General features: G+C 33.3%; 2 protein-coding genes across 4 annotated transcripts in view; both read left to right on the top strand.

Annotated features, from left to right (window-relative positions):
- The first annotated feature begins 333 nt into the window (after positions 1-333).
- Positions 334-1552, top strand: LOC122519375 (trichohyalin-like). The gene is made up of 2 exons (XM_043638779.1): positions 334-793; positions 921-1552. Exons 1-2 carry the CDS (start codon positions 334-336, stop codon positions 1550-1552), a joined length of 1092 nt encoding a protein of 363 aa, XP_043494714.1.
- Positions 1553-18177: 16625 nt separating this feature from the next.
- Positions 18178-18394, top strand: part of LOC122519102 (integrin alpha-PS2) — a 51937-nt gene continuing 51720 nt past the window's right edge. The window contains exon 1 of one of the 3 annotated variants that reach the window (XM_043638324.1): positions 18178-18341. The gene's annotated coding sequence lies outside the window, so the exon portion shown is untranslated. The remainder of the gene's footprint in view (positions 18342-18394) is intronic. The other 2 variants (XM_043638323.1, XM_043638325.1) reach the window with 2 other exon arrangements.

Below are 18394 nucleotides of genomic sequence, written 5' to 3' on the forward strand. Positions count from 1 at the left end.
AAAAAAGGGGATAAAGATATTATAGAAAATTACAGAGGAGTAACATTAACTTGCACAGCATATAAAATATATGCTGGTATGTTGAATGAAATGTTGAAGAAGAAGATACAGGGTAAATTAACGGAGAGCCAGTTTGGTTTTAGAGAGAAGAGAGGAGTAGTAGAAGCAATATATACAATTAAACATATAGTAGATGATAAGCTAAGTAAACCGAAAGGAAAAGATTTTGCATGTTTTGTTGACCTTAGAGAGGCGTTTGACAGGGTGGACAGAGAAGTATTAAAGGAAAGGTTGAGGGAGATGGGGGTGGGGTTTAAGCTAAGTAGAAAGATTATGGACATTTACAGAGAAACAATAAATGTAATCAAAGTAGGAGAGGAAGAAGCGGAGGAATTTTTGACGGAAAAGGGAGTAAGACAAGGATGCCCGTTAAGTCCAACTCTGTTTAATGTGTATATGGCGGACTTAGAAGAGGAGATGAGAAAAGGGCAAGAAGGAGGATGTAGAGTTGGGAACGAGAAGGTGTGGAGCGTATCATATGCGGACGATATTGTATTGATTGCAGATAGAGAAGAAGAATTGAAAGGTATGCTAGGAAGGTTTAAGAAGTACCTGGAAAGGAAGAAGATGATATTAAGCGAAACAAAAACGAAAATTATAGTATTTGAAAAAAGAAAAGGAAAGGATAGATTGTGGAAGTGGGGTGATAGAGAATTAGAGGAAGTGGAGGAGATAAGATACCTAGGTTATATACTACAGAAGAATGGAAGGAATGAGAGGCACGTGGAGGAGAGTAAGAGGAAAGCAATAATCGTAATGAAGAATGCGTGGAGTATAGGAGAAAGGATATTTAAAAGAAAGCTACAAAAGAAGAAAGAAATTGTTTACAGCGTTAGTGGAGAGTGTAGCGTTATTTGGAGCGGAAATATGGGAATGGGAGGAAGATGAGAGGTTGGAAAGTGTACAAAGAAGATATATGAAATGGACCTTAGGGTTAGATAGTAATACGCCAAATTATATAGTGGAGGAAGAATGTAAATATGAAAAAATGAGAATTAAAGCATTAAGAAGAGCGTTAAAATTCGAAGAGAAGATAAGGGATTCGGATATAAAATTGGTGAAGGAATGTATAAGAGAAAGGGATAGAGACAGAGAAAGAGAGAAAATAGGGAAAGAGTCAAAGATGAGAGTCGGAATAATAAGAAGAGAGAGAATAAAGGAATCAAGATATATGAGAGGTATGGAGTTCAAAGAGGAGGTAAGAGAAAATATATTATTGAACATGGAAAGGAAATTCAAGGAAGAGAGAAGGGATAAGATAAATAACTCAAGGTATAATGCGATATACAAGTATATAAGAGTAGAGGAAGAACCAGAGTATTTGAAAAAGGATATGTCAACGAGGGATAGGAAAATAATAGCAAGATTCAGATGCGGGAATGAATGTGTTTCTAGCAATTATATATGTGACCAGAAAATGGTCGAATCCCTCCCAATGAGTTCTATTAAACAGTTTAACGCTGGAATGAGTGAGATAGGACAGGATAGATAAATGAGCAAAACACTTTTACACGGCACAAAGCTACTTGACTCGGCATAAAAACTCTCACGGAATTGAGAGAAAAGCCGGGGCAAGAGAACAATTTATTCAATAAGCTGATGAAGCATACAATTACAAACAAAACGCTGAAAGAAAATATATTAATAGAATAAACGACGCGAGGTACCTTTTGGTCGCACGCTAGAGAGCTCTCTTACCGTTCGCTTCCGACGCAAGACGACAATCGAACGCACGCGGTTTCTTACCGCACCTAACGATGGCCTGTCTGGCCAGAACCTTATCTCGCGTTGGTAGCCTGGTGACCGGTCGCAGATAATTCGCCACAAGCCCACGTGGGGAGCCTGGAGACAAGTTGCGGATAAAACGGTACAACGCTCCGACTAGAAGCCCACGTGAGAAGCCGGGCGGCAGGTTGCAGACAATTCGCTACACCTGGCCAGCTATACGCCCACGTGGGGAGCCTGGAGACAGGTTGTAGATATCCGTACAACTGCCCGACTAGAAGCCCACGTGGAGAGCATAATTCGCCACAGGCCCACGTGGGGAGCCTGGAGACAAGTTGTGGATAAAACGGTACAACGCTCCGACTAGAAGCCCACGTGAGGAGCCGGGCGGCAGGTTGCAGACAGTTCGCTACACCTTGCCAGCTAAACGCCCACGTGGGGAGCCTGGAGACAGGTTGTAGAAATCCGTACAACTGCCCGACTAGAAGCCCACGTGGAGAGCCTGTTGGGAACAAAAACCAAAAAACTCCACACACTCCTCACTCACTCACACACGCTCTATTCACGTTGCCTAGAACAAAAGGCCAAGATAATGAGAAGCGCAAGATGAGAAAAAACACTGTTGGTAGCTCAAACCAGAGTGAACACCAGAATGAGACTCGTGCGTGCACACGGCCCCACGCATCCTATTCCCCCCGCACACCTCAAGACGCTCTCCCCTGCCTCTTGCATGGTAAGGCGTGTCCGCACGCATTTCGACAGCCCTTGCGCGCCCTCGCAACTTAATTAACGCATACGCCGACTATCCTATTCCGCGCGCAATATAAATTATTCCAACAACGTAAATATCGCCGAACAGAATGCAAAAGCAGAGAGTTTTGGAAAGGGGAGGAGGAGAAGAGGTGTAGATTGTGCAATGAAGGAGAGGAAGATTACATGCACATACTGGAAACATGTGAAGTAACGAGGAGTGAGGTTGGAATAGAAGAGATACTAAGTCAGGATGCGAAGGAGGCAGAAATATTAAAACGAGTGATAGGAAAGAGAAGTGAAGCGGAGAGGGTTTGAGAGAAGATTGTTAAGATAATTTTTGTTTGTTTTTATTTTAAGTCAGTTAATAAGTTGAATTTGTTAGTATTAAGTTGATATGCTGGTAATATAGTTTATTTAGGATGATATATATATATATATATGTTTATGGTAAATGGCAAAGTATTGTAAGATATTGTAGAAGGGAGCTTGTAAGGGAAGTCCTCCAAACCCGAAAGGGGCGGAGTAAGAATAAATAAATAAAAATAATAAAATTAAAAAATTAAATTTAACAATTCTTACAATCGAAAAGTCAAATCCAAATGACTTGTAGAATCTTAACCCGTGTAGATGAAATAAAATGTTTTGATGTGTTTGTGTATGTTAATTATGGCTTTTAGATCAGGATTTTCAGTTTCTAATAGACTAATCTCCCGTTTCTCCCCCCCCCCATACTTTCTGCGTTCTCATCTATGCATGTGCCCAGGTGTCACACGTATAGGTGAGTAACAGTAAGTATGGGTTTAGTTTCAAGTTTTTCCCCTATTGGCGACTGTTATTGTGCTAGTGGTTGCACAATGTACTTTGCACCTGTATGTGCGTACTAGGTAGAGTGTGTTGTAGATCGTTTCGCGATAGTTTTTAATTAATGCATCATTCAATGCTCAGAGTATTACTTGTAGAGTCATTTATGGTATGAAAAATACGAATATTTATATTTTTCTATTTATATTAAATTTTTCTAATTTTTTTTTCGTAATAAAATCGTTTTGAATAGTAGAGTTACCGCATTTATTTATGAAAACTTTGATATACTCGTATATTTCTAGTATGCATATATACTAGTATGTACTAGTATGTTTGATTTAGTCATATTTGCAATAATCATTAGCCTTGGCAGTCGATTACAGAAAAGGTACGTATACCTATTTGCATATAAGTTTAGAAAACGTACTTTAACTAGGGTATCGGAGGTGCCCTGTGGCATACTCTCTGATTTAGGCTTTTGCACCCTGGTGTGAGAATCGTAGAGTGAGTGGGTGGATATGTATCATATGTTTGCTCTTTTTAAATATGGGTATTGACAGGCAGGTAGCATACTTAGGTGTGAATGTTTATTTAATTTGTAAGTAGGTAGAGATCGGAGAAGTCGTGCGATTGTAATTTCCACTCAGGAGTGGAAAATTTTTTCTCCAGATATTATACAAAGTATCAGCAACTTTTAGATTCATTTATCTCATTTAAGTATTTCTTTTATTTTTTCCATATATTACTGATACTCTGTACCGCGATATATAAATCAGTATCGAATGATTGCAAAGTCTTTGCGTTTTCATAAAAATTAATTTTTTTTTTTAAAAGTGAAGATAGCTGAATACGTTGAATACTTATGTTGAGATTGTTAGATTTATTTTAGTATAATATGTATAAGAAAAGAGAAAGTAGAAACTAAATATAACTCCTTTGTTGCTTAAGAGTGTGCCATGTTGTCAAATTGCGGCGATTGAAATTATCACCTGATGTATGGTCGTACCGAATCCTCTCGAATATTCGCGAACCGAAACCGAGGAAAAAACAAAAGGATGATAGAGAGGATAATTTTTATATATAGGCAACAAAGGAACAGTATGGTTTTAAGATGAAGAGCAAGGTTTTAAGATAAGAAGCAAAATTTAAAGTATAAGGTGAGATTTAAAGTAAAATGTAAGGTTTAGAAGGAAGTAGTAGATCTAAAGTAGTATGTATGGTGATTATAATAAAATATGTTTAATATCCTAATTTTTCTTAACAACTTACTCTCTTAATATTAAGTATATTAACGCTTTGCTCTTTATTAATTCCTACTTAATACTTCATTTGTTATATATGTATATATAAGACTATTTATGGTGTAGGTCGAGTACAGTTAAAAACAAAATTGTGTTTCTGTAACGAGAAGATTTAAACTTTTATTTTCAAACTTATGTGACTAATATTTACATTTCTTACCTGTAACGAGAAGAAACGACATTTAGTGTTCGTTATAAACCGTATCGTTCCTACTGCTCAAGTAAACGCTCGCGACTGATCTCGCAACTCTTATCTTATCTATTCCCCCTCTCTTTTACATCAGCTGACCTGTATGTCAGGTACGTACCAACGATTTCGACTAACGCGGTAAATCAATTAAAGAATATTCTTTACATATATATAGTAAATATAAAGTAGAGTAAAGATAAAAGTAGTCGAGTAAAAAAGTAAGACCATAAGATGTATGACTAAATTTCTGCTTTTGTTTGATATTATTTAATTTTTTAAATACAAAGTGTTAATAATAGGTTCATCGATTAGATCAAATATCTGTTGAGGCAGTCGAGTAAATGTAGCTGAACGATTTGTGGATTTCTTTAGGCTGCGATTGTTTAGGAAATATATTGTAAAATGCGCTTAGAAAAAGCCTCACAGCAGAGTTTAGAGCATGAAGCAAGAAGAGGGGCATTATGCCGAAGAGGCTAATTGCCAAAGAGGTCCCCACTTAATTGTGACTGAAGAGGGCAACTACATAGACTATTGAGTTATTTTCAAAGGTTTAACAGCAAGTTCGAACTTTCCGAAAATAACTCTCTATATAGTCATATTTTATATTTTATTATATTACTTTTTTGCTCGTCATTAATTTGTAGTTGTAATTGGAGATGATGGACCATTCCATCTCCTTGGGACACCAAATTCGTATTAAAATCGTCAGAAAGATGCATATGTGTTTAGTTAGTTTGAGTCAAAAATTTGAAAATTTTTATATTGTTAAATTTTGAAGCTTAAATAACGTTCGGTAAATATTACAGTAATTTTTTTCTCTTTTCTTGTTTCGTCTTAAAGATTTTTCACTTTGATCGTATTTTATTAAATTTGTAATTTTTCTTTTCTATATAATGTAGTTTAAAAGTATTTCATAATAATTAATAGATATAATTTTTTTAGTAACTTTACATTTGTACTTATCTTTTTTTTTATATATTTTACGTAAATGTAAAATCACGTGTATAAATTTAATTTAATTGCAACTATAAATAGAGATTTCAATTGAAAAGTGCATCTGCGAATTGGACGATTTATATGTCAGGCTATTGTATCACTTGATTGTATGATTAATATAGTTTTCTTCTTCTTACAGGTGATCATCGTTGGATTTAACATACAAAAAACCTTTTTAATTTTCTTCAACTTGAGTAGCTTAAGTGGCTGCCTTTTAAAATATATTTATAAATGCACTTCTGAAGACACACACATGTGTTTGTATATTAAAAATTAAATATAATTATTTAAAATTCTATAACAAATATAGATTCAAATATTTGTTGATATGTACCAAAGATAAAAGTAGAATATTAAGGATTTCCTCAAGAATTTTTTTCTTATAGGATAAAAATAAAAGTATTACTTATTTATTAAAAAAATGTATTGCGTCTATTACTTTTTTAAGTGTGAAATTTTTTTCTTTTAATTGACTGCGTGCAAAGCAGTCTTTTAATTAGTTGTAGGGTCAGTGATCGAGCGTACAACATATTATAATCAAACGTAAATTAGAATCAGTGTTGTTCGCCGCATAATTTAATTTCGGTTTCGCAATAAGAAACTCATCTAAAGTTTCTTATTTTCGTTAATAACACGTTATTAGATTCACGTGAGGTGCATCGCCGTGGTGCAATTGAGCTTCATCCTATTGAAATGCATTGTAAGTATCCGTTTTTATTTACATTTTATTCGATTTTATTTCATATGATTTGTGATTATATTGTTGATAACTTATCGTTATGTTCTATTTTATGTTACAGATAAGACGACGGATTTCCTGCTTTTTCGAAGATGTGAAATAAATTTTTCGATGGATTGTCAATAAATTTTTAGTAGATCTTCGATAGATTTTCTTTAATAGCAAATCGAGGAATTCTCCAGTCATCAGACTACAATACTTGCTATGAAGTAAGTATGAAAGTTTTGAAAACATCGCAGAAATTCTAAGTCTAACTGTTGTGGGATGCGAGCACCTCCAGGCCAAACACTTAAATAGGCATTCGTGAGGAGATTGGACGGTGGGCCCTGGATAGCTCAATTGGTTAAAGAGCAGTCGCCCGGAAAGCGGAAGATCCGGGTTCGAGTCCCGGTCCAGTCTGTCCAACGGCCCAATTTTTTCACGAATCCTACATTTTGGGGGCTCGTCCGGGATGGAGGTTTGCTTCGTGTCACACTTCTACGACCGCGCAATAATTTAGGAAAAATAATTAAAGTTGAACATCTATGAAAGAGAGGTTAGGCCGACATAAGACGCACAGTGGCGACATGAACGATTGGCTGAGGAACTAGGCAAGGTTTTCCATCCTCGTGTAAGTTATACAGCGTTGGTGGTTAAGTCTGTATTAAAGATCGAGGTTGTATTGGGAATAGCACCCTCGTGTAAGTTATACAGCGTTGGTTTAAGTCTGTATTAAAGATCGAGGTTGGACACAGGTTTTGGTTTGTCGGTTCGTTGGAAAAAGATCTAATGACGAACATTCGGGGTCGAATGTAAAGTTGCGGGGGGTAGAGTGTGGGATGCGAGCACCTCCAGGCCAAACACTTAAATAGGCATTCGTGAGGAGATTGGACGGTGGGCCCTGGATAGCTCAATTGGTTAAAGAGCAGTCGCCCGGAAAGCGGAAGATCCGGGTTCGAGTCCCGGTCCAGTCTGTCCAACGGCCCAATTTTTTCACGAATCCTACACTGTTTTTTTAATTTTAAAATGCCACATAAATGTAATATAACAGTTGGTATCGAATGAGTCAAAAAATTTAGTCTTCCGATGTTCAATCATGCCAAGGATAAAAGATTTTAATAAGTACGAGTTGCTAGTTGTAATTATTCCAATAAATTAGTAACACAAGAATAATTCTTTTTGTGGAATTACTCATTAAAATTATATATTTTTTCTACAGTTTATTTATTGTACATGTATTTCTTAGTACGGGTGAGTGATTGTAATTAATTTGTATTGTAGAAGAGGAATGAGTAACCACAAGTATATTTTCTATGGAGATTTACTAGGAAATAATTTTTGTTGAAGTTATACTTCTTTTGGCACGTTTGGGAAATGTAATGGGAGTGATTTTTTTCCGAGCATCTGTTAAAACGACACCACGAAGTTTGTCGGTATTTACGACGCGCGGCAAAGCGATTTCAAATTTACGGCATGAAGTTTTCTCTTCTTCTGCCTTTCTTTTTTTCTCGAGCGGTTCACCCACCCAAGTATTAATCGTACTCAGCGCTGCTTGAATTACATGATCGAGCAGGAACTAGTTCTGTCACCATGCTATGGCCATTGATGCATGAAGTAATTCGATATATCTCCCTTATATTTAATGTGGACTGATATCTATATTTCGATATTTTTTTATTCTTTCTTATATATATAATATATCGATCGATTGAAAATATTTTTCCTTTCTTTTTTTGTTAACTTAATAAAAAATGATTAGTAGCTTATCTTTTTATACTTTCAATCCTCCCCCTTTTTACCTGGTCACGCTATAAATATATATATATATATATATATTTATGTAAAAAATTAAATAAATAAATGAGAATAAAAATATAATAATAAAAAGAAATAATCTTCTTACATTAGAGAATATTATTGATCATCAAGCAGGGCGGGGGGGAACAGGTTTCTTTATCAACTATATTCTATGTAAAAATAAAATTAATAATAATAATACTAATAATGTAATAATAATAACAATAATTAAAAAATAAACTAGGAAAATTAAAAAGTTACAAGGAAAATTAAAAAGTAACAAGGAAAATTATAATGATAATAATAATAATAATATGTAATCATTGTGATAGGTAATCTGTAATTAATTATAAAAATATGGAGAGTATAGCATAAAAGACTGGAAACGTATTGTGCAATGTGAATTTATTGTGATTTTTTTTGAAGTTATACTTCTTTTTCAATACTAAATAATCAGTGTAGCCTGACGAGGATTTCCTTCAGAATTCGTGAAGCACTCAACGTAATAACGATTTATGTACCATTTGTAAAGATTATAGATTTTTAGCGTATATTCGAAATACGCGGCTCAATCATTTCGAAAATATTGAAAATATCGAAATTTTGTTATCGTCCCTCCCCACTCTTTAAACCGTTGCTAAGAACGCCCTGCTGGGCCTATTAAACAAAGACACTCGTCCTATTCTTCCACTGGACGCCTACGATGACACGTGTTAGATAACCAGTGAAGAATTTACAAAGAAAGCGACGAACAAAGCGATACAAGCTAGAAACGAAATAAGAAAAGTATAAGTATTCCTTATACTTCCATAAACGAGGTGAACCTTTTTGTTGAATCCGTATACAAGCGAAGCGAGCAAGAGGTGAGATACGTGTTGAATCTTTCGTTAAATCCGTAATTCCTTATTATATTTAATTTATCAATCAGAGCTTTTATGCTACAAGGCTTTTTCCTGACGAGCCAATATAGTACTATACTTTGTATTGATTTAACCAAGTGTCTTTCTTTTTTCTTATTTGTTGTTTCATTTTATTAATTTTTTTAATAATTGTATTTTATTTAAATTTTATTTAATATCTTTATTTTATTAAAGTTTTTAATGAAGTTATATATTTTGTTTTATTTACAAATGTAGAGTATATATTGGCATTCGAGAAAATTGTAGTTATTTCATATTGAATACAATGAATATGGAAAAGTAAATGTTGTGTGGCATAAGTTTTCAGATTCACTAAAGATTGGCCAGTAAATCGTACAAAAAGTTGCTGGACACGTTGCGATTTAAATTAATAAAACAATAGTGCCGATCGAACGTAGATCTTCAACTATTCTCCTTAGCAACAATACAAAAATTAAGATTAAGCGTTCACATTTATCTATTAGTTTAAATTTTGTTCGGTGAAATTAGGGCATTTGACCGATTTGTATTGCGCGCCGAATAGGTTAGATAGCGACGGCGTTGAGATATTAAATTGGTTAGAATTACACTCTAAATAGGATCGGTCACGATTGCCTTAGTTGAGTTATGAGGGCGCGAGGGGGCATTAGAGATACATGTAGGACCGCCTTAGCATGCTAGGTACATGCGAGTGCGTCTTGAGGTATGTGAGAGGGGTGATGGGTGCGTAGGGCCTGGCTCTCGGGGGCGCAAGCGACAGACTGTTTTTGGATATCGAAAAAGAGTGTTCATTTTCTGGTAAGGTAAAGTGACGCCATATTGGCCTTATTGAATTGAGAGCTGTTTCTTAGTGATGTGCTTTCGAGTTGTCGACTGGTAAGATTGAAGGGGTTGGGCATAGCCGCAACCGAGTTTTTTACTAAGTTTGAGGGGGTTGTGCGTAGACACAACCGCGCACTTGGCCAAGTTGAAGGGGTTTTGCATAGACTCAACCGCTCTTGTCATTAAGTTCGATGGGGTCGTGCAAGCATACGACCGCGCTCTTTACCTAGCTTGGAGGGGTTGTGCAAAGGCACAACTATGCTTGGCACCGAGAGTAACGGTGCCTATTTACTGTGTTTACCGGTCGACCAGCAGAGATAAATTTGTAGTGGCTCAGGCTACCCCAAGTGGAAGTTGTTGGCAGCGAGAATAACGAGCACTGAAGACCCGATAACGCGCCTAAGCAGACGGCGATATTTTACGTATTTGTAGTGGAGACAAAGGTAAGAGAGTTCTCCAGTCTAAGAAGAAATAAGGTGATACTTTGCAATGAAATAAGGGCACACGTGTGTAGCTTTTCCACAGAATACTATTTACTGTATTATTTGCTTAAATAAAGTCATAGCTTACCCCGGCTTTTCTCTCAACTTCGTGAGAGTTTTTATGCCGAAGCAAGTGTTTCATACCGCGTAAAATTGTGTTGATTGATTTATCTATCCTTCCCTATCTCACTCATTCATGCGTCGAATTAACCGAACTTACGACATTAATATCGAATTGCTTCCAGTCTTATATTCTACAAACAAATTTAATTATTTATTATTAATTATCGAAAATTTATTTATTTCATTTCAATTATTTTAATTATTTTAATTTTGAAGTTATTATTAAACTATAATCTCTTGCAGCTTTGTTATTGACCAGGATCAGTATACATTTAAATTTCCGTTTAAGTTTTCGAGATGCCAAAAACTAATGTAGAGAAATGTAAAGATTATCGTCTTCGTAAGAAAAGGAATAAGGAAAATAAGGAAAACATAATGCACGCTAATGCAAAACGTTGTAGGGTTCATTGGCTGCGAAGAAAAATGATTCAGAAATATATGAATTATTATTTACATTTATTTTATTTGACATTTATTTTACATTTATTTCTTCAGGAAAACCAGTTGTCTGCGAATTGAACTTTATGTACCCCATTGACTTCGAATTTACTAGTGACTTCTGAACCATCAGCTCATCCTATGATTACCGGTACAAATTTATACAGTTTAAAATTCACAATAATAACTAATAGTACTGCTAATTATTATTTTTGAACTTATACTTCTTTTGGTACGTTTAGGAATTTTGTCTTTATTTTTTACATTTACTTCTTCAAGATACATCGTTGTCTACTGCAAAAGATGACTATCACAACTATATTACTGTGCAAGATGATGTGCATAAGGAAAATTCTTCTATGCCGTGTCATCATCGTATAACATCAAAAAACATTACATCAACAAATATGGAGCAAAGTTCACGATCTCGAGCACGAAATAATCAATATTCAGCTGATGCTTCGATTATACATGTATTGTCTAATCAAGACATTGTACCAGATGAAGAACGCAATTCGTTAAACCAAGACACAATCATTGATCACGAATTACCTCAATTAGATGTACCCTCTATTTATTCTAACTCTTCAGACCAGTTAGTAATTAATCATTCCACTGACGAGCTTATTGATATGAATTTAAATCCTTCTTTACCATATAGCAATTATCATCAATTTATGCGAGCTCATAAGGAATTTAAAATAAAATTGTTGGGCAATTCATTTGGACATCCATGCTCAGTATGTGACAGATTGTGGTTTAAAAAGGATTTAAAAGAGCCATCTAATGAACATAAGGATATTCTAATACAATTTATACCTAATGTACCTATGGAAAATACTAAGCTTTGTAATACATGCATACAATCTTTAAACAAGAAGAATATTCCTTTAATATCAACATATAACGGCTTCAAATAAACAGGTGTACCTTATAGCCCAGTCAACGCGGGCCATACCCGGAACTTTTTCAGTTTATGCTTAAAAATTTGATCTAAGGGTAAGTTGACGACGCTGAATCGAATGGTGCTAATTATAATAAAATCAGCAACCGGCATCTTGGGGAAAAAGGGTAAAAAAGGGTAAAATATAGCCTGTTCTTAGAATCTAGGCATTTAATCGAAAAAAGTTTCAAACAAAAGTTGTAGAGAATTAAAATATACATAAAAAATGTTCTATGAGTTATCTTCGTATTTTCAAAAATAAGCGAATAAAATTGGATTGAAGATGGGAACAAAATTTAAGAGTGGGAGAAAGCAAGCTTATCCCTCCGTCGCGTTTTACACGCGAGCGAGCTAGTTTGCGTGCGAGCGTCCGTGTGCACTAATACACAAACGAAGGATCTTCGGCAATCTTCGGGACTCTCGGTCTTGAATGCAAGTGAGAGTGAGAGAAGAAACCGATATTTCTCTTTTCTATTTGTTTAGGCGATAACGAGTATTATTGTCCTTGGCCATCGATTGTTGAGCGTTCTGATATTTCTCTTTTTATATTTTTTCTTTTGGTAGCAAAAATTTTACGTCTTGGCCATCGAGCGTCTAGCCTTTTGTATACGAGTGCGAGTGAGAAAGAAAACCGATATTTCTCTCTTTCTATTTTTTCTTTCGGTAGCGAGAACTTTTCGTTTTGGCCATCGTGCGTCGAGCGTTCTATATATCTATATATATCGGCGTATAAGCGCGGCACTTTTAAATCGAATCTTGATGCTTATGGCACGCCGTTTCTTTATTTATTGTCAAAAATAATGAATCTTGAGTAAAAAAAAAAATAATTCATTTTAACAGAAACTACTATTAGTTGAGAGTAAAAATAATGAATTAATTTTGTGTCTCGCCATAAAATTAATTAGAATAATTAATTGATATAAATTCTTTGCCTCACAAAAATTTATTTGTACATCAAATTGAATACGTATTCTCTTTAAGACGAAATTTAAAATTTAAATATTTTTCCTATTAAATTATGTATTTTATAAAATTTTAAATTACTGACTTTTTGTCTCGTAAAAATTTATTAGTGTATCAAATTAAATACATATTTGAAAAAGAAGAATTTTATATTCACACATAAAATTAATTCAAGATATATATGAAAGGATATTCTAAAAACGTGGAATTTATTTTTGTCTATACATAATTTTAATTCATTTTTATTATGTTATAAGAAAACAGTAATGCATTCCGATTCATCTTCGAAGTCTTAAGAATTGTACGAAAAATATTGAGCAATTATCCAATTGGTGCGTTAGCGTAAGTAGTAACGTCTTCGCTTCTCGCGCTGGTTTATTAACGTTCGATTCTTCGCGGGGGAATTATTTTTTTTATAAGTTTTTCTATCCTTAACAAGGAGACGATCAGTGAGTCTCACCTCAGATTTTTTTCAAATTTTGCACTAACGATATAAATTTTATTAAGAAATCAACATTATTACGCGAGTAATAAAATTACCAATTATAAATTAAATAATATCCAATAAATAACAAAAATTAATTTTTAACGTGCCGAAACGATACATTTTTTAGGATGATATTTACAGGATGAATTTGTAATTTAAGTAATAAACTTCGTTTATTTGTGCAGGATGTAAAAAAATTTATTGCTTTGAATTTTTTTGTAATAATTTTAATTTTTTTTCTATATATAATTAGAAATTAGGAAATGTAAAAATAATTTATATAACCTAAGGATAGAAAAACTTATAAAAAAAATAATTCCCCCACGAAGAATCGAACGTTAATACCCAGCGCGAGAAGCGAAGACGTTACTACTTACGCTAACGCACCAATTGGATAATTGCTCAATATTTTTCGTACAATTCTTAAGACTTCGAAGATGAATCGGAATGCATTACTGTTTTCTTATAACATAATAAAAATGAATTAAAATTATGTATAGACAAAAAATAAATTCCACGTTTTTAGAATATCCTTTCATATATATCTTGAATTAATTTTATGTGTGAATATAAAATTCTTCTTTTTCAAATATGTATTTAATTTGATACACTAATAAATTTTTACGAGACAAAAAGTCAGTAATTTAAAATTTTATAAAATACATAATTTAATAGGAAAAATATTTAAATTTTAAATTTCGTCTTAAAGAGAATACGTATTCAATTTGATGTACAAATAAATTTTTGTGAGGCAAAGAATTTATATCAATTAATTATTCTAATTAATTTTATGGCGAGACACAAAATTAATTCATTATTTTTACTCTCAACTAAATAATAGTAGTTTCTGTTAAAATGAATTATTTTTTTTTTTACTCAAGATTCATTATTTTTGACAATAAATAAAGAAACGGCGTGCCATAAGCATCAAGATTCGATTTAAAAGTGCCGCGCTTATACGCCGATATATATAGATATATAGAACGCTCGACGCACGATGGCCAAAACGAAAAGTTCTCGCTACCGAAAGAAAAAATAGAAAGAGAGAAATATCGGTTTTCTTTCTCACTCGCACTCGTATACAAAAGGCTAGACGCTCGATGGCCAAGACGTAAAATTCTTGCTACCAAAAGAAAAAATATAAAAAGAGAAATATCAGAACGCTCAACAATCGATGGCCAAGGACAATAATACTCGTTATCGCCTAAACAAATAGAAAAGGGAAATATCGGTTTCTTCTCTCACTCTCACTTGCATTCAAGACCGAGAGTCCCGAAGATTGCCGAAGATCCTTCGTTTGTGTATTAGTGCACACGGACGCTCGCACGCATACTAGCTCGCTCGCGTGTAAAACGCGACGGAGGGATAAGCTTGCTTTCTCCCACTCTTAAAATTTTGTTCCCATCTTCAATCCAATTTTATTCGCTTATTTTTGAAAATACGAAGATAACTCATAGAACATTTTTTATGTATATTTTAATTCTCTACAACTTTTGTTTGAAACTTTTTTCGATTAAATGCCTAGATTCTAAGAACAGGCTATATTTTACCCTTTTTTACCCTTTTTCCCCAAGATGCCGGTTGCTGATTTTATTATAATTAGCACCATTCGATTCAGCGTCGTCAACTTACCCTTAGATCAAATTTTTAAGCATAAACTGAAAAAGTTCCGGGTATGGCCCGCGTTGACTGGGCTATTAGCATCTACTACCTTTAGATTTAGTTTCTGAAAGATTAATTTTTCCTCGTATTTCTTTTATGCAGATCAGACGTCTGAGACATGTGAATGGTAAATACGCCATTTACGGTCAATTAAATAACCTGCCTGTTTCAGTTAATACAATGGTCAAATCTCTTTAAAGAAATATCGATAACGATTATTGTATAAATGTACATATTAAACGTAAAAAAATTGACCGATCTAGTTACTTACATGGCATTGTTAACAAGCGTATAATTAAAACTTGGCTATAATTTTTAATACCGTCTCCATTGTATAGAATGTACGATATTAAAATTGATGATTCAAATTTTAATGATAATCAAATTCACGACTAAGTTGGACAAAATGATGTCAGCGAACACATTCCTGTAGAAGAGAGTCTTACGGCGCACCAACCGACATTAATGTGGGATGAAGAACATTATTTACGTATTGCACCTGGCGAAGAAAATTTACCTCAAAGTTTATTATTTGATCAATTTTTTATTTCTTATTTCTTATTTTATTGAAGTTATACTTCTTTTGGCGCGTTGGGGAAAATGTAATGGGGACTGATTTTGTTCCGAGCGTCTAGAAAAACGACACCATGAAGTTTGTCAGTTTTTTCGACGCGCGGCAAAGCGATTTCAAGTATACGGCATGAAGTTGTCTTCTTTTCTTCTTCCCCCCTTTTTTTCTCAAGCGGGTCACCCATCCAAATACTAATCGTACTCAGCGCTGCTTTACTTAAATGATCGAAGCGAGAACTAATGCTGTAACCGCGCCATGGCTGTTGACGCGTGAAGTAATTCGATATATATCTCTTATATTTAGTGTGGACTGATATCTATATTTTGATATTTTCTTTTTCTTTTTTTATTCTTTCTTATATATATAATAATAATTATTTTTTTTTTAAGTTATTTTTTTTCTTTGAAGTTTTTTTTTGAAGTTATTTTTGAGGTTATTGAGGTTATATTCGTTTTGGTACCGCAAAGAAGTATAACTTCTTACGTGCGTACAAAAGTACACACACCAGTTTTCTTTTTTATTTTATTTCTTATTTTATTTTTTTTTTTTATTTTATTTTATTTTTTTTTTTTTTTATTTTATTTCTTTTAATTAAACCCTTCTTCTTCTTCATGTACAAATAAATAAGATTATACTTATTTTTTTGAAGTTATTTTTGATGTTGTTGATGCTATATTCATTTTGGTACGCCAAAGAAGTATAATTTCTTACGTGCGTACATAAGTACACACACCAGTTTTTTTTATTGTGTGTGCATTTACTAGACTAGGATAGAGTTTTCTTGTCTTATCAGTTCTATTCATTTCATTAATTGTGCAGTAAGTAAAGTATCTTTTTTCTTACTGTCGGTAGAAATAAATGTTCTCATTTATATGCATCGTGTTGGTAATGTAGATAACTGTATTTACTATAAATATTTTCTTCGATAGAGCACTAAAAAGTTGGCATAGAATCTCAACTGCTGAACAAAATGAATAAATTTATTTTATTGCTAGCTATTTGCTAATATAAAATCCATAATTGCTAACTTTATTAATTATTTATTTAATTAGTTATTAAAAATTGAAAATACAGAAACGTATTTTCTTATTTCTAAGCAAAGCAATAAAGTTTTCTAGTGTTTTTTGTTTTCAATCAATTGCTCACTTTTTGTTTGTCTGGCTCTTTAACTTTTATTAATGTAATATTTAATTTGTTATTAATAATTGAAAAAACAAAAATGTTTTTTCTCATTTCTAAGCAAAGCAATGAAGTTTTCTATTGTTTTTTGTTTTCAATCAATTGCTTACTTTTTGTTTGTACGGCTCCTCAACTTTATTTTATAAAATATGTTTTATTTATCGTTAATTAGTTAAAAATAATTATTACACTTTGAATAAAATTATGAAATGGTGACGTCATGAGTGGGAGCTATGTTATACGCATGCGCAACCACAAATTCAAGGCGCAAGCGCACTTTGAAAAAAATGAAAGTAAAGTTGATATATATATATACCAGCAGGGGATATATTTAAAGTTGATTTCCAAAGTAACAATCTATAGGATAGTGAAAAGATATAGGTTAATCGTTCATAATATATAAACAATAGGGAAATATTTTGTAAATTATAATTTTTATTTCTTTTCACTACCCTATAGGTGTTACTTTTTATTTTCAATTATTAATAACTAATTAAATAATTAATTAATAAAGTTAGCAATTATGGATTTTAAATTAGCAAATAGCTAACAATTTATCGCACTTTTTCATTTTTTTCAGCTATTGAGGTTCTATGCTAACTTTTTAGTGCTCTTCAATAGACAGTATTTATCATAGTTGGTAAAATTTGAAGTCGGTATAGTAGTAAACTCTCTGAATAATCGTTGGTTAATAAATAAGTACTGCATAACAAATATGACAGATCTAGGCGCGAATACATTTTTTAAAACTTTCCCTTTGAAAGTCCTTGTTTGTGTTATTGATAAATAATTCTACTAATCGATCCTATAGATAAGATTGTTAAATAAAACTAAACGTATTGAAGAATATACATAAAAATACCTAAGTGTTATCAAAAATGTTTGTACAAATAATAATATATTTAAAGAAAGAAAGTTAATGTGATATTTAAGATTTAAAAATCGATTAGAATGTTTAATTAGATGATGAAAGCTAATGGGAAAAAGAAAAGAAAATTTTAGTAGTGTTAAATATTCAAAATACCGATTACGATTGTATGAAATTTAAGTAAGTAAATATTAGATAGGGTCTATATCGATGAGTGTAATCACGATACGTCATGAAGTTTTAAATGACGACAGCGTTTCTTTAAAAGTTAGTTGATGGGTAGGAGTTAGTTCGTTCGTTCATTCGTTGGAATAAGGAAAGAGAGAGATAGAGATAGAGAAGGAGAGAAGGAGTAAAGAGGAACTGAAAGAAGGGAGTTCCAGTCAGTCTGTCCGTGCGAGTCCGTCCGTCGAGCAGACTTCTCTCACTCTTTAGTCTACCTCTTAGTTAGAGCAGACCATCGTCGAGTGGCTCGTGGTGGAAGCCACATGTCGTCGGTGGTGCAGCTGTTACCGGCACCCTGACAATCAATCAACTCACCGTTGGTATTAGAGTCATTGGTATTAGATCGCGATCGTGCACGATTAACGTTAATTTTTTATTTCTCTCTTTT

The sequence above is a fragment of the Polistes fuscatus genome, unplaced genomic scaffold (assembly GCF_010416935.1).
Source record: "Polistes fuscatus isolate 324 unplaced genomic scaffold, CU_Pfus_HIC Scaffold3, whole genome shotgun sequence".
In the NCBI taxonomy this organism is placed as follows: Eukaryota; Metazoa; Arthropoda; class Insecta; order Hymenoptera; family Vespidae; genus Polistes; species Polistes fuscatus.